The sequence below is a fragment of the Melanaphis sacchari genome, unplaced genomic scaffold, assembly GCF_002803265.2.
Source record: "Melanaphis sacchari strain LSU unplaced genomic scaffold, SCAv2.0 Contig2_pilon_pilon, whole genome shotgun sequence".
Lineage (NCBI taxonomy): Eukaryota > Metazoa > Arthropoda > Insecta > Hemiptera > Aphididae > Melanaphis > Melanaphis sacchari.
The window spans coordinates 5,259,991-5,273,774 of record NW_020271173.1 but is presented as its reverse complement, the minus strand read 5'-3'; the positions used below and the strand labels follow the sequence as shown (position 1 = coordinate 5,273,774).

General features: G+C 25.4%; 1 protein-coding gene across 4 annotated transcripts; it reads right to left on the bottom strand.

Annotated features, from left to right (window-relative positions):
* Positions 1-5,849: 5,849 nt before the first annotated feature.
* On the bottom strand, positions 5,850-13,023 carry LOC112595771 (ribonucleoside-diphosphate reductase large subunit-like). 4 transcript variants are annotated; one of them, XM_025341083.1, is made up of 15 exons: positions 12,844-13,023; positions 12,619-12,676; positions 12,227-12,315; positions 10,796-10,973; positions 10,561-10,721; positions 10,283-10,485; positions 10,003-10,228; positions 9,704-9,945; positions 8,079-8,280; positions 7,847-7,996; positions 6,906-7,127; positions 6,639-6,851; positions 6,485-6,580; positions 6,223-6,411; positions 5,850-6,159 (listed from the first exon to the last, which is right to left on the bottom strand). In XM_025341083.1, the coding sequence occupies exons 1-15, from the start codon at positions 13,006-13,008 to the stop codon at positions 5,974-5,976; spliced, it is 2,580 nt and encodes an 859-aa protein (XP_025196868.1). In that variant the 5' UTR covers positions 13,009-13,023; the 3' UTR covers positions 5,850-5,973. The 4 variants fall into 4 exon arrangements, with proteins under 4 accessions (XP_025196868.1, XP_025196869.1, XP_025196871.1 ...); XM_025341084.1 differs by having other exon boundaries at positions 5,974-6,159; positions 12,757-12,937; XM_025341086.1 differs by having other exon boundaries at positions 5,974-6,159; positions 12,773-12,937.
* Positions 13,024-13,784: the final 761 nt, after the last annotated feature.

Genomic DNA, 13,784 nt, shown 5'->3' with positions numbered 1-13,784 from the left:
GTGAATTGTATTTTTTAACTCTTTTTGGAACTTTAATTATTGAATTGTGCAATACTTCTGTAGGTTGAATAATAATAATAAACATAGATACAAATTTATCGAAATGCCTTTATAATCATTTAATGGTCATTTCAAATTTCTATTTGCTTATAAAACGGCAATTTAATTATAAAAGCATAGGTAACGCACATGTATTAAATATTTGTAATGATAAAACTGTGTGCTTTAAATATGTGTATAGTTTATCGAATATGTTATTCGTAAAAATATGGACACACTTATTTTCTTTGAAAAGGAAATCAAAACACAAAACATGTGACAATACATCATAAGTACATCCGCTATCGCACTGATTACAATTTCATAATACTAAATGAGACAGAGTTTGGTAGTCGTCTTGGAAATTGCATTCTATTAATTAATTATTTATCTATATGTTCGACCTCGTTAGTCGTTACGGTACCTAAATAGAGTAGATTAACTAATTTCAAGAACTTTAAATTAATGTTTAAGTTTCAAAGTGATTTTACTAAAATACAGAAACAGCCGTTTGAAAAATAATGCGTAACTCATAAGTATTATAAAGTCATCGTTAATTCGTTTACAGAAACAAAATATCGTGATGTGATATTGTTTAAATATTATATATTTTAAATTCACAAGGTACAATAAGGAAAATCATAATTTTGTTTTTCGCTGATTATTATTATTATTACTGTCACGAAAGATCGCGTTATTTATTATTTACTAGTTTGATAACTACTTACCAATATAATGTAGTATATTGTCGTGATCCCTGCAGCCTAATTGTTTCCTGCAGTGTATAATATTTAAAACCGTGACGATAAATTACTTTATTAATGTAGTTCATTCCGTAAATAAGGCAGGTATTTTAAATATAGCTCATAAATACAACCTTGAACCAACTCAAACTCTTATTTTTATCACTAAATTTATGTGTATAGTCTCTAAGTGTATGCTTTTATTCTATAATTTAAGAACGTAACACAAGAAATAGGGTATATTAATAAATTAGTATTCTATTACAATATATATATATATACGTTTATGTTTTGCGCACTCATGATAAAATTACTATTATAGACCCGACTTTATCGCATACTTTTTTTTTTTTAAGTAAACAATTGTTTATTACATAATGTGTATACCCAAAATCATTCTGAAAACTTACGGATAATCTGCTGTGACTTAAATATAACTCCAAGTATCCAAAATACTCAAACACACACACACATACATAATATTATATAATTTGTTATATATAATACTTAAAGAATAACGATCAACGGCTTTAAGGTCTTAAAGTTAAATGCTATAAACTTTTAACTTTCTTATACTATATGTGATACAAAGGATAATATTGACAAATTTATAATTTATAGGAAATAATTAAGGCGTAGTACCTACCATACCTTATTTTCATTTAGGAATTCATGTTGAGCAATCTTATCGTTTCACTTAACTCGAAGCAAATTCAATTTGGAATTTTGCTTTAAGTTATTTTGTCAATATATAGCTTCACTTTTAAATAATATACGAAATTATTACAATCATTGGATATATAGTATTATTTAGTTCCAATATTATATATTATATACATTTATGAACGCAAAAACGTTATTAGTTAATTATTCAAAACTTTTGAATACCTAATTGATAAAAACTATATACCTAATATACATAATTTTGGAAAAAAAATTGATTTAAAGATTAATAGGTACTTATTAAAACATATATATTAATTATAAATAATATCTGTGTAAAATAAAAATTAATTTAAGCTTATTATTAACTAATAACTTTCAAGGTTTTATGACTCGTGACAAACGTTATTCCAATCAATGAAAATATTATGGCGAATAAAAAATTGTTTTAACACATAGAAACTAACTTTATTAAGGATAAAAGGTTCATATTATTACATTATAAAAATCTAATAAATTATTACATTTTAATAGTATTACAATATTAAATTACACATTTTCATACATTTTTCATACGTCGAGAATTAAAAATTTCGTTCCAAAATAAGTTGATTATTTTAGAAGGAGCTATACCTATAGATGTTAATTTTTTATATCCTTCATTTTATTTAAATTTATCGATAAAATGTCTTTATTGTTTTCTATCGGTAATTTAATATGGTTTGTTCCAGGTAGTGTCAACCAGAAATTATGTTTATTGACGCTATTAGTATTTTCGCTAGTTCTTACCATCCCTTTATTATAAGCGTAGTAGTAAAAAAATAATATATTAAAAGATACTTTTTCTTCCCGTAGAACTGATCTATTTGAAGATTCAACCGAATTGCATGTTTTTATAATATTTATTCTACCATGATTTAAAATCAAAAATATCCGAGTGTGTTATAAGTTGGACTTCAAACTTGTTTCTATTACTAGACTGTATATTAACTTGAAATATTCGCGAATGGTATAAATCCAGTCAATATTTCTGATATTGTTGAGTGTAAAAACGACACAAGTCATTGACTAAAGCCGTTTTCACTTTTCACTCACAACCAGATTTTGCAGTTGTAATTTTATAGATAAAAAAAAAAAAAAAATAATTAAAGACATTTTTACAATCATTGGATGGAAACACATGATTAGTGTATGTTTTTATTAATGTATTAATTTTATAAAATATGTAACTCGTTTTCTGCAATCATCGATTCATATATAATAAAACTGAATAAAAATAATTTCAAATACAAAATACAGAATGACTACATTGGACTTCATCAAGTAGACATGGGAATAACTATGTGATATAGTTAATAGGTAAGTATTTTCTAATATAATACCTAGGTACATACCATGTACTTATCTACCTATGATATTTTTTAACTCAAATGATATTAGTTAACTATACAGAGGCGGATTTATCTTTTTTACGGCTATAGGCACCAACAATTTGCCGCCCCCATAATAGGGAATAACTGAACAAGTTACCACAACCAATAACCATGTACCATATATAGGATAGTAGAAAAATATAAAATAAATACACACATTATTAATTATTTTTCGTAAATATAAAGTAATACATTTTTCATTTTTTTTTTTTTAAAGTTCGATGTTTCTTTAATAAAACACTACACAATTTGCCGCCTTAGGCAGCTGCTTAAAGTGCCTAATAGGAAATTTACCTCTGTACAAAAATAATATTTAAATGGATAATAACACTTGAGACTTATTGATCAATAATTGACAATGATAAAGTGAAATAATATAATAAAGTTCCAAACGTAAGTTTCACGCATTCTTAAAATGGAATCAATAATTTATAAAATTTAAGTTTGAAACATCGTTTTATTTTTCTTCATTTTGATTTAAAAAAAAAATGAAACGTACTAGCTACAAATCTACGATACACTTCGGATAATTCATAATACCTACATTGGAATTTCGAACACACATTTGTTTTACATTATACTAATTAGCAATTGTATATAAAACTATTTTAAGTGAAATGCTAATTTTTAGTGAAATAATAAAAATAAAGCAACTTGCTAAAGTCAGCTACAACTAATTATCAAGTGTAATGTGTCATTCGAATTGCAAAGACTACGATATACCTAACTAATATTACAAAATTTCAGAAGTACAATTTTTAGGAAATTATCAACATTTTAAAACTAAAACATAGAAATGTAATTTTTTAAGCAGAACTTATTAAAGTGTCCGAAATTTATAAATATACTTAACATGATGGTATACATTGTAGGTATGTTTTGAAAGCACATATTATATTCAAATTTGTTTGAATAATAATTCAGAAAAATGTATTATTTCTAAAAATGAAATTCCTTGCTTGCATCAGTTCCTAGGGAAAACCTGCGTTAAAAATGAAATCATGCATTTAGTGTATAACTGTCTTGGTGTTGAAATAGATATCAAATTGAATAATAAGCACGTCGAATGTAATGTACAGGCGTTATAAGTGTATGATTGAAATGCACAACAAGAACATCACAATAATGATGAGATGTCAAAAAAATCTTATGATAAAAAGGGTAGTTAGGTAACAAAATCACCTATCTAGGATACCGCGGCGTGTTACTATATTTTATCATTATAAAATGACAACGTATAAGACAAAAACGTACATCTTAATTTAAATTGCAAAAGAATTTACGATACGAAAAAATGTATATGTACCGTTAGCATAATATATCGGTATATTAGCTAATAAAGTTTATCACCATGAAATTAAATGTTTTAATAATATAATATGGTACTGGGATATTTTTTAAATTATATGTACCTATAGATAAAATTCTATTCAAACTAATTTTTTTTAAATCTCTTTTTGATAATTAATGTTTACGCTGGAATTCGGGATACTATCTATGTTTTTCGTATAATCAACTATTTATTTTATTTTATATAACCAATGGTATCATGTCAATAAAAATTTATAAATTGATTTGTTTTATTTGAACGAATGATTTTTCTGATAAATTTTACATATGTAAAAATTAATTTTATATCAAAAAAAAAATAATAATATTTGCTTAAAATGTATTTATTTAGTAAAAAAAAAAAAAACAAAATAAAATCGAAAATACGCAAAACAGATTTATTGAATCAGTCTTTACTATTTATTTTTTGAACGAATATGCAAATGCATAAGTCTCGACTCCTGAGCCTTGTTTATGAACAATGAAATTCTGTCTAAAACAATCTTATAAAAAACGGCCTTTTTAAAAATATATTTTATGACCTGTTTGGATCATAATTTATTGTACATATTGTAACTAAGTGTAATTACTGTTTGGGTCAAATTTACAATGATATAATCAGCGTTTTTCTTTTTCCTCCCCATTTTTCATAAGCTTAAGACTGTCAAAAAGCGTTGGCTTTAGTATACCGTGAATTCGACGTTTAAAATAATAAACATACAACACAAGCGTCTATAGGTACTTAGCATACATTTTACTATCTTTAGTACTATATTCGTTGTTCGGCATTGATTGACCCTCTAATTAATACACAGAATCTAGTGGCTACAAATAGCATATTATGCTAGATATTATATTATAAGTATTAGGATTTCATTGTTATTTTAGAATTACGAAGTTATTCACATTTTTAGTTGACTTTAATTAGCTAGTAAACCATCATAGAAATACAAAATGTTTCATAAAAGCTTGAAAAGCTATTTATGGTTTAACCCAAATGTTTTTTTATTTAGTCAATATTTCTTGAACGATTTAAGTGTTTTCTCTTTTTGAGAAACTTTGTACTAAGATTTCAAGAATTTTGACTTTTAATCGGTTTTGTTAAAAACTAGAAAGTAAGTACAACTACATACATATTCCAACTCTTTCATAACTTTTTTCAATTCTTTTTATTGTTTTAAAAAATATAACCAAAATATTTCTCTTTACAAAATAAAAATCATAACACAAAATAATAGTCATTTAATTCTTCTCTCATTATCTTTAAATACTATGATACAAATCTTACCGTAAATATCAGACGAAAAAACAAAGAGTACTTTTATTCAATATTAAGTTGTATTTTATAGCTGAACCAAATAAAAACAGTATTGAAAACAAAATATTGACTTGAATTACTAAAAAAAGAAAAAATATAATAATAAAACAATACGAGTAGAAAAGAATTAAAATTGGTTAAAAAACCTAACCATTCTTAATAAAAAATAATTAAGTCGATGACGTATGAAGTAAAAAATTATAATTGATAAAATAATAATACAACTTTGTTTATGAATTGGGATATTTTTTTTTACATACTTCCCAATTACTTGTAAACACATTAAACAATATACCACAGATAATAAATTATAGTTAATATACAATATAAAAAAAAAAAGTTTGAAAAATAATTCTAATAAAACTAATGTGATATTACCATATAAATAAAGAATATGAACATTATTAGGTACATCAATAATTGTACAGACCAAATGTATCACAGTAATCTAAGCACCACACATCATACAAGCATCTTTGTTTTCCAATGAACACACCAATTGTTGCATATTTAGTGCATCATTCTTCTCAGTTTGAATTGCAACATTATTAGATAGTGTACTTTTGTCAACTGTAAACTGTATAGGATCGGCAGCTGGTCTAGTTCGCAAATAGTACATACCAGTTTTTAAACCCTGATAAAATCAAGTGAATATAATAGTAGAAATATTTAAAATTGTTTAAAATAATTAACATACCTTTTTCCATCCATAGAAGTGTACGGATGATATTTTACTAATACTTGGTTGCTCAATGTGAATATTTAATGATTGAGATTGATCAATGTAAGCTCCTCGATCTGCAGCCATATCTAATATGATTTTTTGAGATAATTCCCAATTTGTCTTGTACAATTCTTTAACATTGTCTGGAATACTTTCTATTTTCTGAGTTAACAAACATTTTAAGTTTAAGTACAAATATCAGTGATTAAATTATTTTCAAAATATTAATTTTTACCTGTATTGACCCTTTATAGTAAATCAATTTATTTCTCATATCTTCATTCCATAAGTCAAGCTTAATTAGATCATTCAATAAATGGCGATTGATTACCTAGAATATCAAGATAAATTAAAAATAAAATAATAATAAAATTATACAATTTACTAACACTAAATTCTCCACTAAGAGTACGTCTATAATATAGATTTGTGGTATATGGTTCAATAGATTCATTATTTCCAAGAATTTGAGCTGTTGAAGCAGTAGGCATTGGGGCTAATAACAATGAATTCCTAACACCATGTTTAGCAATTTTTTCTTTTAACATTTTCCAATTCCAGAGGTTACTAGGCTTTACATTCCACATATCATATTGTAAAATCTAAAATAATAAAAATTAATTAATATATAAATAGTTATATTTTAAAGTACATACTCCTTGACTAATTGGTGATCCTTGATAAGATGAATAAGTTCCATATTTTTCAGCTAACTCACAACTAGCTTCTAACGCACCATAATACAAAGTCTCAAATATTTGTAAATTAAGTATTCGTGATTCAGGAGAACCAAATGGAAACCTCATTAATAAAAATAAATCTGCAAGCCCTTGGATACCAATCCCAATAGGACGATGTCGTTTATTTGAAGTTTCAGCCTAAGTGAATAAAACGTTATATATATTAATGATTAAGGTTTGAGATTTGTAGCACTTCAAATGATCAAAACATGCTTAAGACTTGCGACTACAATTTTTTATATAAAAAAAGTCAGAAGAAAAAAATTTTAAAAATAAGTTGGAATAAATAAATTATTTAGAATGAAAAATATTTTAGGAATTTTTAAACTCATAAATTTAAACTAAGCATTTGAATAAATACACTGAATTAGGTAGGTTAGTTGATCTACAAATGGCAGAAACAATAACTACAAAACACAAGTATCAAACACATACTAATTTTATTAAGATGATAGGAAGTTTTTAATCGTGATTTTATTGAATACAATAAACAAAAATATTCATATATCAACAAAAATTTGTTCAATTACTGATAAAGACAATCGAAGAATTGTACGTCAAGATATTTTAGAAAATTAATTTTAAATGTTTAACACATAATTAGCCATCAAAATGATGATAATGAGAAGTTGAAAAAAGTGAAAAATATTCTAATGTGCTATAAAATATTCAAATATGATTTTTTTTTAATATGATAAAATATGCAAAAAAAATTGTATTTAAATTATTTATTTTATAAAAATAACTTTCATCTTACCAATAACAGTCTGCAAGTATTAAAAAAAAAAAGAACATATAAATGCAAGAAATCTCAAACCTTAGATATTACTAGATTTTAATTTAATAAGTTTAATTACTTCTTTGACAGGATAAAAATTGACATCTATTACTTTGTTCAGATTTTTTGTGACAATTTTAGTAATTTCTAAAAGTTTTTGAAAATCATATTCTCCATTAGGTTTTACAAACATATTTACTGCAATTGAAGCTAGATTACATACTGCAACCTATCAAATAAAACGAAGGATATAAATATGAATAAAATTAACCTAATAAAATAATTAATAATAAAAATATATGATTATTAACCTCTTCAGGTGAAGTGTATTGAATGACTTCGGTACAAAGATTACTACACTTAATTGTACCAAGATTTTTTTGATTACTTTTAGCATTGCATGCATCTTTATATAACATATACGGCATACCAGTTTCAATTTGAGAAGTTATAATACGGAACCATAATTCTCTTGCTGATACTTGTTTGTTGTAAAGTTTTTCATCTTCATACCTATGGTAGTAAAATTTATATTTTTTATTAGAAATGTGTTTTTTTGTATGATGTAAGTTGTAAATAATTTAATTAAAATTGTATTTAAATTATAGAATGAGGTAATAAATATGTTTCTTTATTACGGCAATAAAATAAATAATAATTATTTCAAGCGAACCTTACCATTATGAATTCAATCATAAATTATTATAAATACTGAATAGAGACAATATTAAATATTTTAAAATATACTTATATTATAAGAAAAACAGTGCAGTGACATGTTAAATAAAATTCATACCAAAAACATTAGTTGTGTTATGAAATTTTATGTGAAAACTGCATAAAACAGCAGTTCTCAACCTGGGATACGTGAGATGATCTCATGGGGTACGTGAAAAAAAATTGAATGGCAGAAAAATGTTGAATTTGTTTATTTAAAAAGATCCGTTTCAAAAATATTCAATATATGTTATTAACTATGAAAACTTGTATCACAGATTAAAACTTAACCATCAATTTATAAAATACTACACTATTTAGTACTATAGTGTAAATATATAATAATATAATATGGTAAGTTGCAGAGATGGTTGTACGGCTTAAGCATAAATAACAGCTAGGATTAACAGCAATATTGTTATTGCACATTCGTTCACTTGAGTAAAACTCAATTTTATATCAGAAACTAATCAGTTTGATAAAAATGTTTGATACTAGATTGTTTTAATTATATACAAGTTTAGATAATGAATGTAGTTAGAATTTGAATTACAATTATAAAACATATGAATGGCTTTACTAAGCTAGGTACTTAAAATACCACCTAAACTAACTTTTAATTGGGCATCATCTTCAATGTTAAAAATTAAAATTTGTTTACTATTTTCAAAGTATACAAAACATATCAAATACAACCAAAAAAAATAAAAAATAAACCATAAATAAATAATTGTTTCATTAACCCCTTTGCTCAGATTTAAAGATCAGTAGCTAGTTTTGGTAATTATAAGTATAGACTATTTAGTTAACAATCAATTGATGTTTTAAATTTGTACAGTAGAACTCTGATTATACGAAAGCCTATCATCCGGACGAGATATTTTTTTCAAAATAAAATAATAATTTACCAAGTCAGCTTATTTTTGGTTTTAAAATATGTCACATATTATAATTAAATCTTATTTTGCTTCAGTTAAATACATAATACAATTAATTGTTTATGGTTATAAATTTTAAATCATATTACATATTATATATTAATAATAAATACATACAATACATACAATATATTCATACAATTATATAACTTTAGATATACCATACGTCAATCATCCAGACCACCCTTGACATTAATTAGTCCAGATAATCGGAGTTCTACTGTAGTATAAATAACTAATAATAGTTAAATTTAAATTTAAATAATAAATACTAGTCATACTTTTTATAAAGTTTTACAAAATCATCACCCCAGACATCTGAAAGACCAGGGCATTTACGTGGACACATTAAGCTCCAAGATTGATCTGCCTCAACGCGTCTCATAAATTCATCAGGTATCCAAAGAGCCAAAAATAAATCTCTAGTTTTTTCTTCTTTATTACCAGTATTTTTACGTAATTCAGTGTAAGTATATATATCAGCATGCCAAGGCTCAATATAAACAGCAACCGCTCCAGGTCTCTATTAAATCAAAATATATTTTAAAAAACAAATTTCAACTAACTAAAATAAACTTACCCTTCCACCTTGATCAATATATTGCGCTAAATCATTAAGAACTTTTAACGGTTCAACAAGACCATGTGATTCATGTTTTGGATACTTGGTCCATGTTGTACCAGATGCACTAACATTGTGGAGATGTACACCAATACCACCAGCAGTTTGAGAAATTTTGGCGCATGTTTTAACTGTTTTACCAAAGTCTTCCAATGAATCTGATTTATTAGCCACCAAAAAACAACTAAACCAACATTTTAGGAAAATTTAATATAAATAAAATATATTTTATTCTTACCTTGAGAGTTGAGGTCTAGGTGTAGAAGCATTGAACATTGTTGGTGAAGCATGAGTAAAATACTTTAATGACATTAAATCATAAGTTTCTATAGCTGCGTCAATATCTTCACCGTGAATTCCAATTGAAACCCTCATTAATAAATGTTGAGGACGTTCTACAACTTTACCATTAATTTTTAATAAATATGACTTTTCGAGTGTCTGAAAACGTATCCATAAAAATAATATAACATATGATAAAATTATAAAAGAATATTTACACAATTTATTATTTACTTTAAATCCAAAATAACTATAAGCATAATCTCTATCGTGTTTAATAGCATTATTCAAACGATCAGCATGTTTCATGATAATATCATAATGAAAATCTGAAATGATTGGCATACGGCTTTTATTTCGTTCATTGGGCATGTTATACAGATCATAAACTACATCTGCAATAATATAATAAATCCAATATTAAATATTAATAACTATGTATAGAAATATAATAGAATAAATTATATACCACTGAAATTTTCTTTAGTTTCTTTGTAAAGATTAGAAATTGCAATACGTGCAGCAAGTACAGCAAAATCTGGATGTTTAGTTGTTAAATAAGCTGCAGTTTCAGCAGCTAAATTGTCAATTTGTACAGTAGTTATACCTGGGCATAAATCACCAATTACATGTAGAGTAATTTCAGGCTAAAAAAAAATTAAACAGTTAGTAAAATATTAATTTTCTTATCAACTATAATACTGTTAAACTATAAATTTAGTTGAAAAAGTATAAGGTTCAATAGAAAAATAAGAAAGAATTAAAAATATAATTTAAAAATGCATATAAACAGCAAAAATCTAAAAAACAATTGTAGATTTGTACGAATAAATTGATTTTTTTGCACTGTAATGTGTTTCCATAAAAGTCTACAAAAAATAAAAAAATCATAGAATAAATCTTATGTATTTTATATTCAGTTTTAAACTTTGTAAATTATTGTTGTAGTAAGAAAAATTTTTAAAAATTCTAGAAATGTAAATATTTATAAAATAGATTCATACAGTGGCACGATGGCTCAAAAAGAACTATTATTATTTTATTTTTTTAGGATTGCAATTGGTTAAAGCAAATAATATATATTTTTGCTTTTTAATTAGATAATATTTTAAGAAATTACCTCTTATGTAATGTCAAACTTTTTTTTTAAAATCTATTAGAAAAATTAGTACTTATTATTTAAAAATATGGTTAATAAAGTGTTATGTCAATAATATTTTTTAAATATTTATCATTATAGTTAAATAAAACCATTTGTGGCTTTGGAAGAAACTAATTTTCTTATATTTCATAAATATTATTAAATAATAATTAAAAATACAGTTAAGAATTTTTACCAAGCTCATCAGGAAATTTAAAAATAATCCTTGGAATTCATATAATTCACTGAGTTAAGAACAATTATTCAATTAGAATCGTCATTTGAATTTTGTTTCAAACTTAGTCTTTAGAAATTTATCATTTGTTATCACCAATTGCATGCATTATTTTTGTGTATGGTCATATAAATGCTGTCATAACGAGACTGCAGACATTTAATAAGTTATATTGTCAAATATACCAAGAACAATGATCATAATTATTAGTGTTAACAAATTTATAATGTTCTATAGATATTACAATAATTTGTGACTGGAGAAGGTAGAATATGATTAAATGCATACCAGCAATAATACAACAGACAATATAGCTATGAACTAGTTTGATACTACCACCCATAATGTAATTTATCAACACACGCAACGTAAAAACTAGATGCGATTACTGTAATAAATGATAAATTTCAAAACACATTCTGAATGACAATTTCAATCACTTTTCACTTATTCTTAACTTATATTTTTTTATAATTTCTCAAAGAGCGTGATAAAATTAACTTATTTCAAAAATTTTATTTAACCGGATCAATGAAGTCCATGTTGAGGCCATCGCATAATTGTTCAATTCGTAACGTGATCTTGTCCATCATTACTTCTTCCATACGTCCATCTAAACAAATACATTTCAAAGATTATAGATTAAACATAAGAAAATTTAAAATTTAATTTATCGAAGGACTTTGTTATACAGTAAGACATGTTATATAATTATGATTTTTAGAAATTTCTAGGTAACGGTATACATTTTTAATATACCAACCACTAGAATGAGTTGGAAGACTTTTTCAAATTTTAACATGTAAATTGATCAAGTTTCATATTTATGTTGATTATGTAGATACCGATATTATAATAAGTAGGTAAATTGTGTATAATTACTAATAAATAATAGAATAAATACATCGATACTTACCACGCTTTTTAACGAACAGTTTTGAGTTCAACTTTCCTGCATCGAACATGATTGTAAACTGTAAAGGTTCGTAAGCACGGTTAAAACTAATTTGATTAAAAAACACCGACAGGAGAATTTCGTAGAATTGGACAATACCTGGATAACAACGTACAATGGATACTATTATAACAGGGTCTGTGATAAATCAATAATTGACGTGTGTTCGGGGCAGTTGGTTTATACCTTGCCAAATATGTTTCCGTTACAACAGAATGAATTCAGTAGTAATAGTTTAACGGTATAGCTTATCCTTAGCCCCGACCCCGAGTAATTATTAACTGTTAATAAATGACACAAAAAAACCGGACATGAAATTTGCAATAACTGACGTAGTGGCGGGAAACGCATAATGAATAATGATTATATAATGATAGTATCACAAGGTTTCCCGCGTTTTTTTACCATATGTTTATGATTTGCACTTTGCAGTCGTACCCCTCGCAATACTAAAAACTAAAAACTATAACACATTATCTAAACATTTGACATTGCTGTATGCTGAATTGTAAACTTGTATTAACTAAGTGTAAAGTGTAACATATAAACAATGATTATTGTGTGGATTAATGACTTAAATAATAATATAAGATGAATATTATAAACGGCAAGCTACAAACTGAACAGACTATGTGTAAATAGAATGTTTAATAATCATAATATATTCTGGATCAAACTGACAAGCTGTGAATTTTTTCAACTCGGTCTGCGAACATGTTTCAACAAAAAAAATACCTAGGACCTAAAAACCATCAACTATCATTGTTTCTACCTGTCGATATTGTTATATAAGTCTAACTTTCCTATTTCCTAGGATCTAAGAATAAGATGTGAAGACTGTACTTGTTGTACTTGTTTTCTTTTTATGGAACTATTCATGCCCTCGACATAAAAATAAAATAGGTTATTACTTATTACTATGCGCGATACAATATTATTTGAGCAGGTGGAACAGGTGAGTATATTATTAAATTGATAAGCCTAGTTTTGGCCGTGTAGGTATACTACTACATTACTAGTATGGAAGTAGGTACCTACTTACTAACAGCTTTTTTACAGTTTTACTATCGGTGAATGTTCATATTTTTTCCAATCAAATACTAATGGTTGAATATTTTAATTTTAAA

What these genes read in the sequence shown, in the direction of transcription:
- LOC112595771 (XM_025341083.1), bottom strand. Translation starts at nt 13,008, where the DNA reads ATGCGTTTCCCGCCACTACGTCAGTTATTGCAAATTTCATGTCCGGTT. An exon ending in ACGGAAACATATTTGGCAAG is followed by an intron (nt 12,677 to 12,843) that starts GTATAAACCAAC and finishes GAACCTTTACAG; the next exon opens with TTTACAATCATGTTCGATGC. An exon ending in ACTATAAAGGGTCAATACAG is followed by an intron (nt 6,412 to 6,484) that starts GTAAAAATTAAT and finishes TTGTTAACTCAG; the next exon opens with AAAATAGAAAGTATTCCAGA.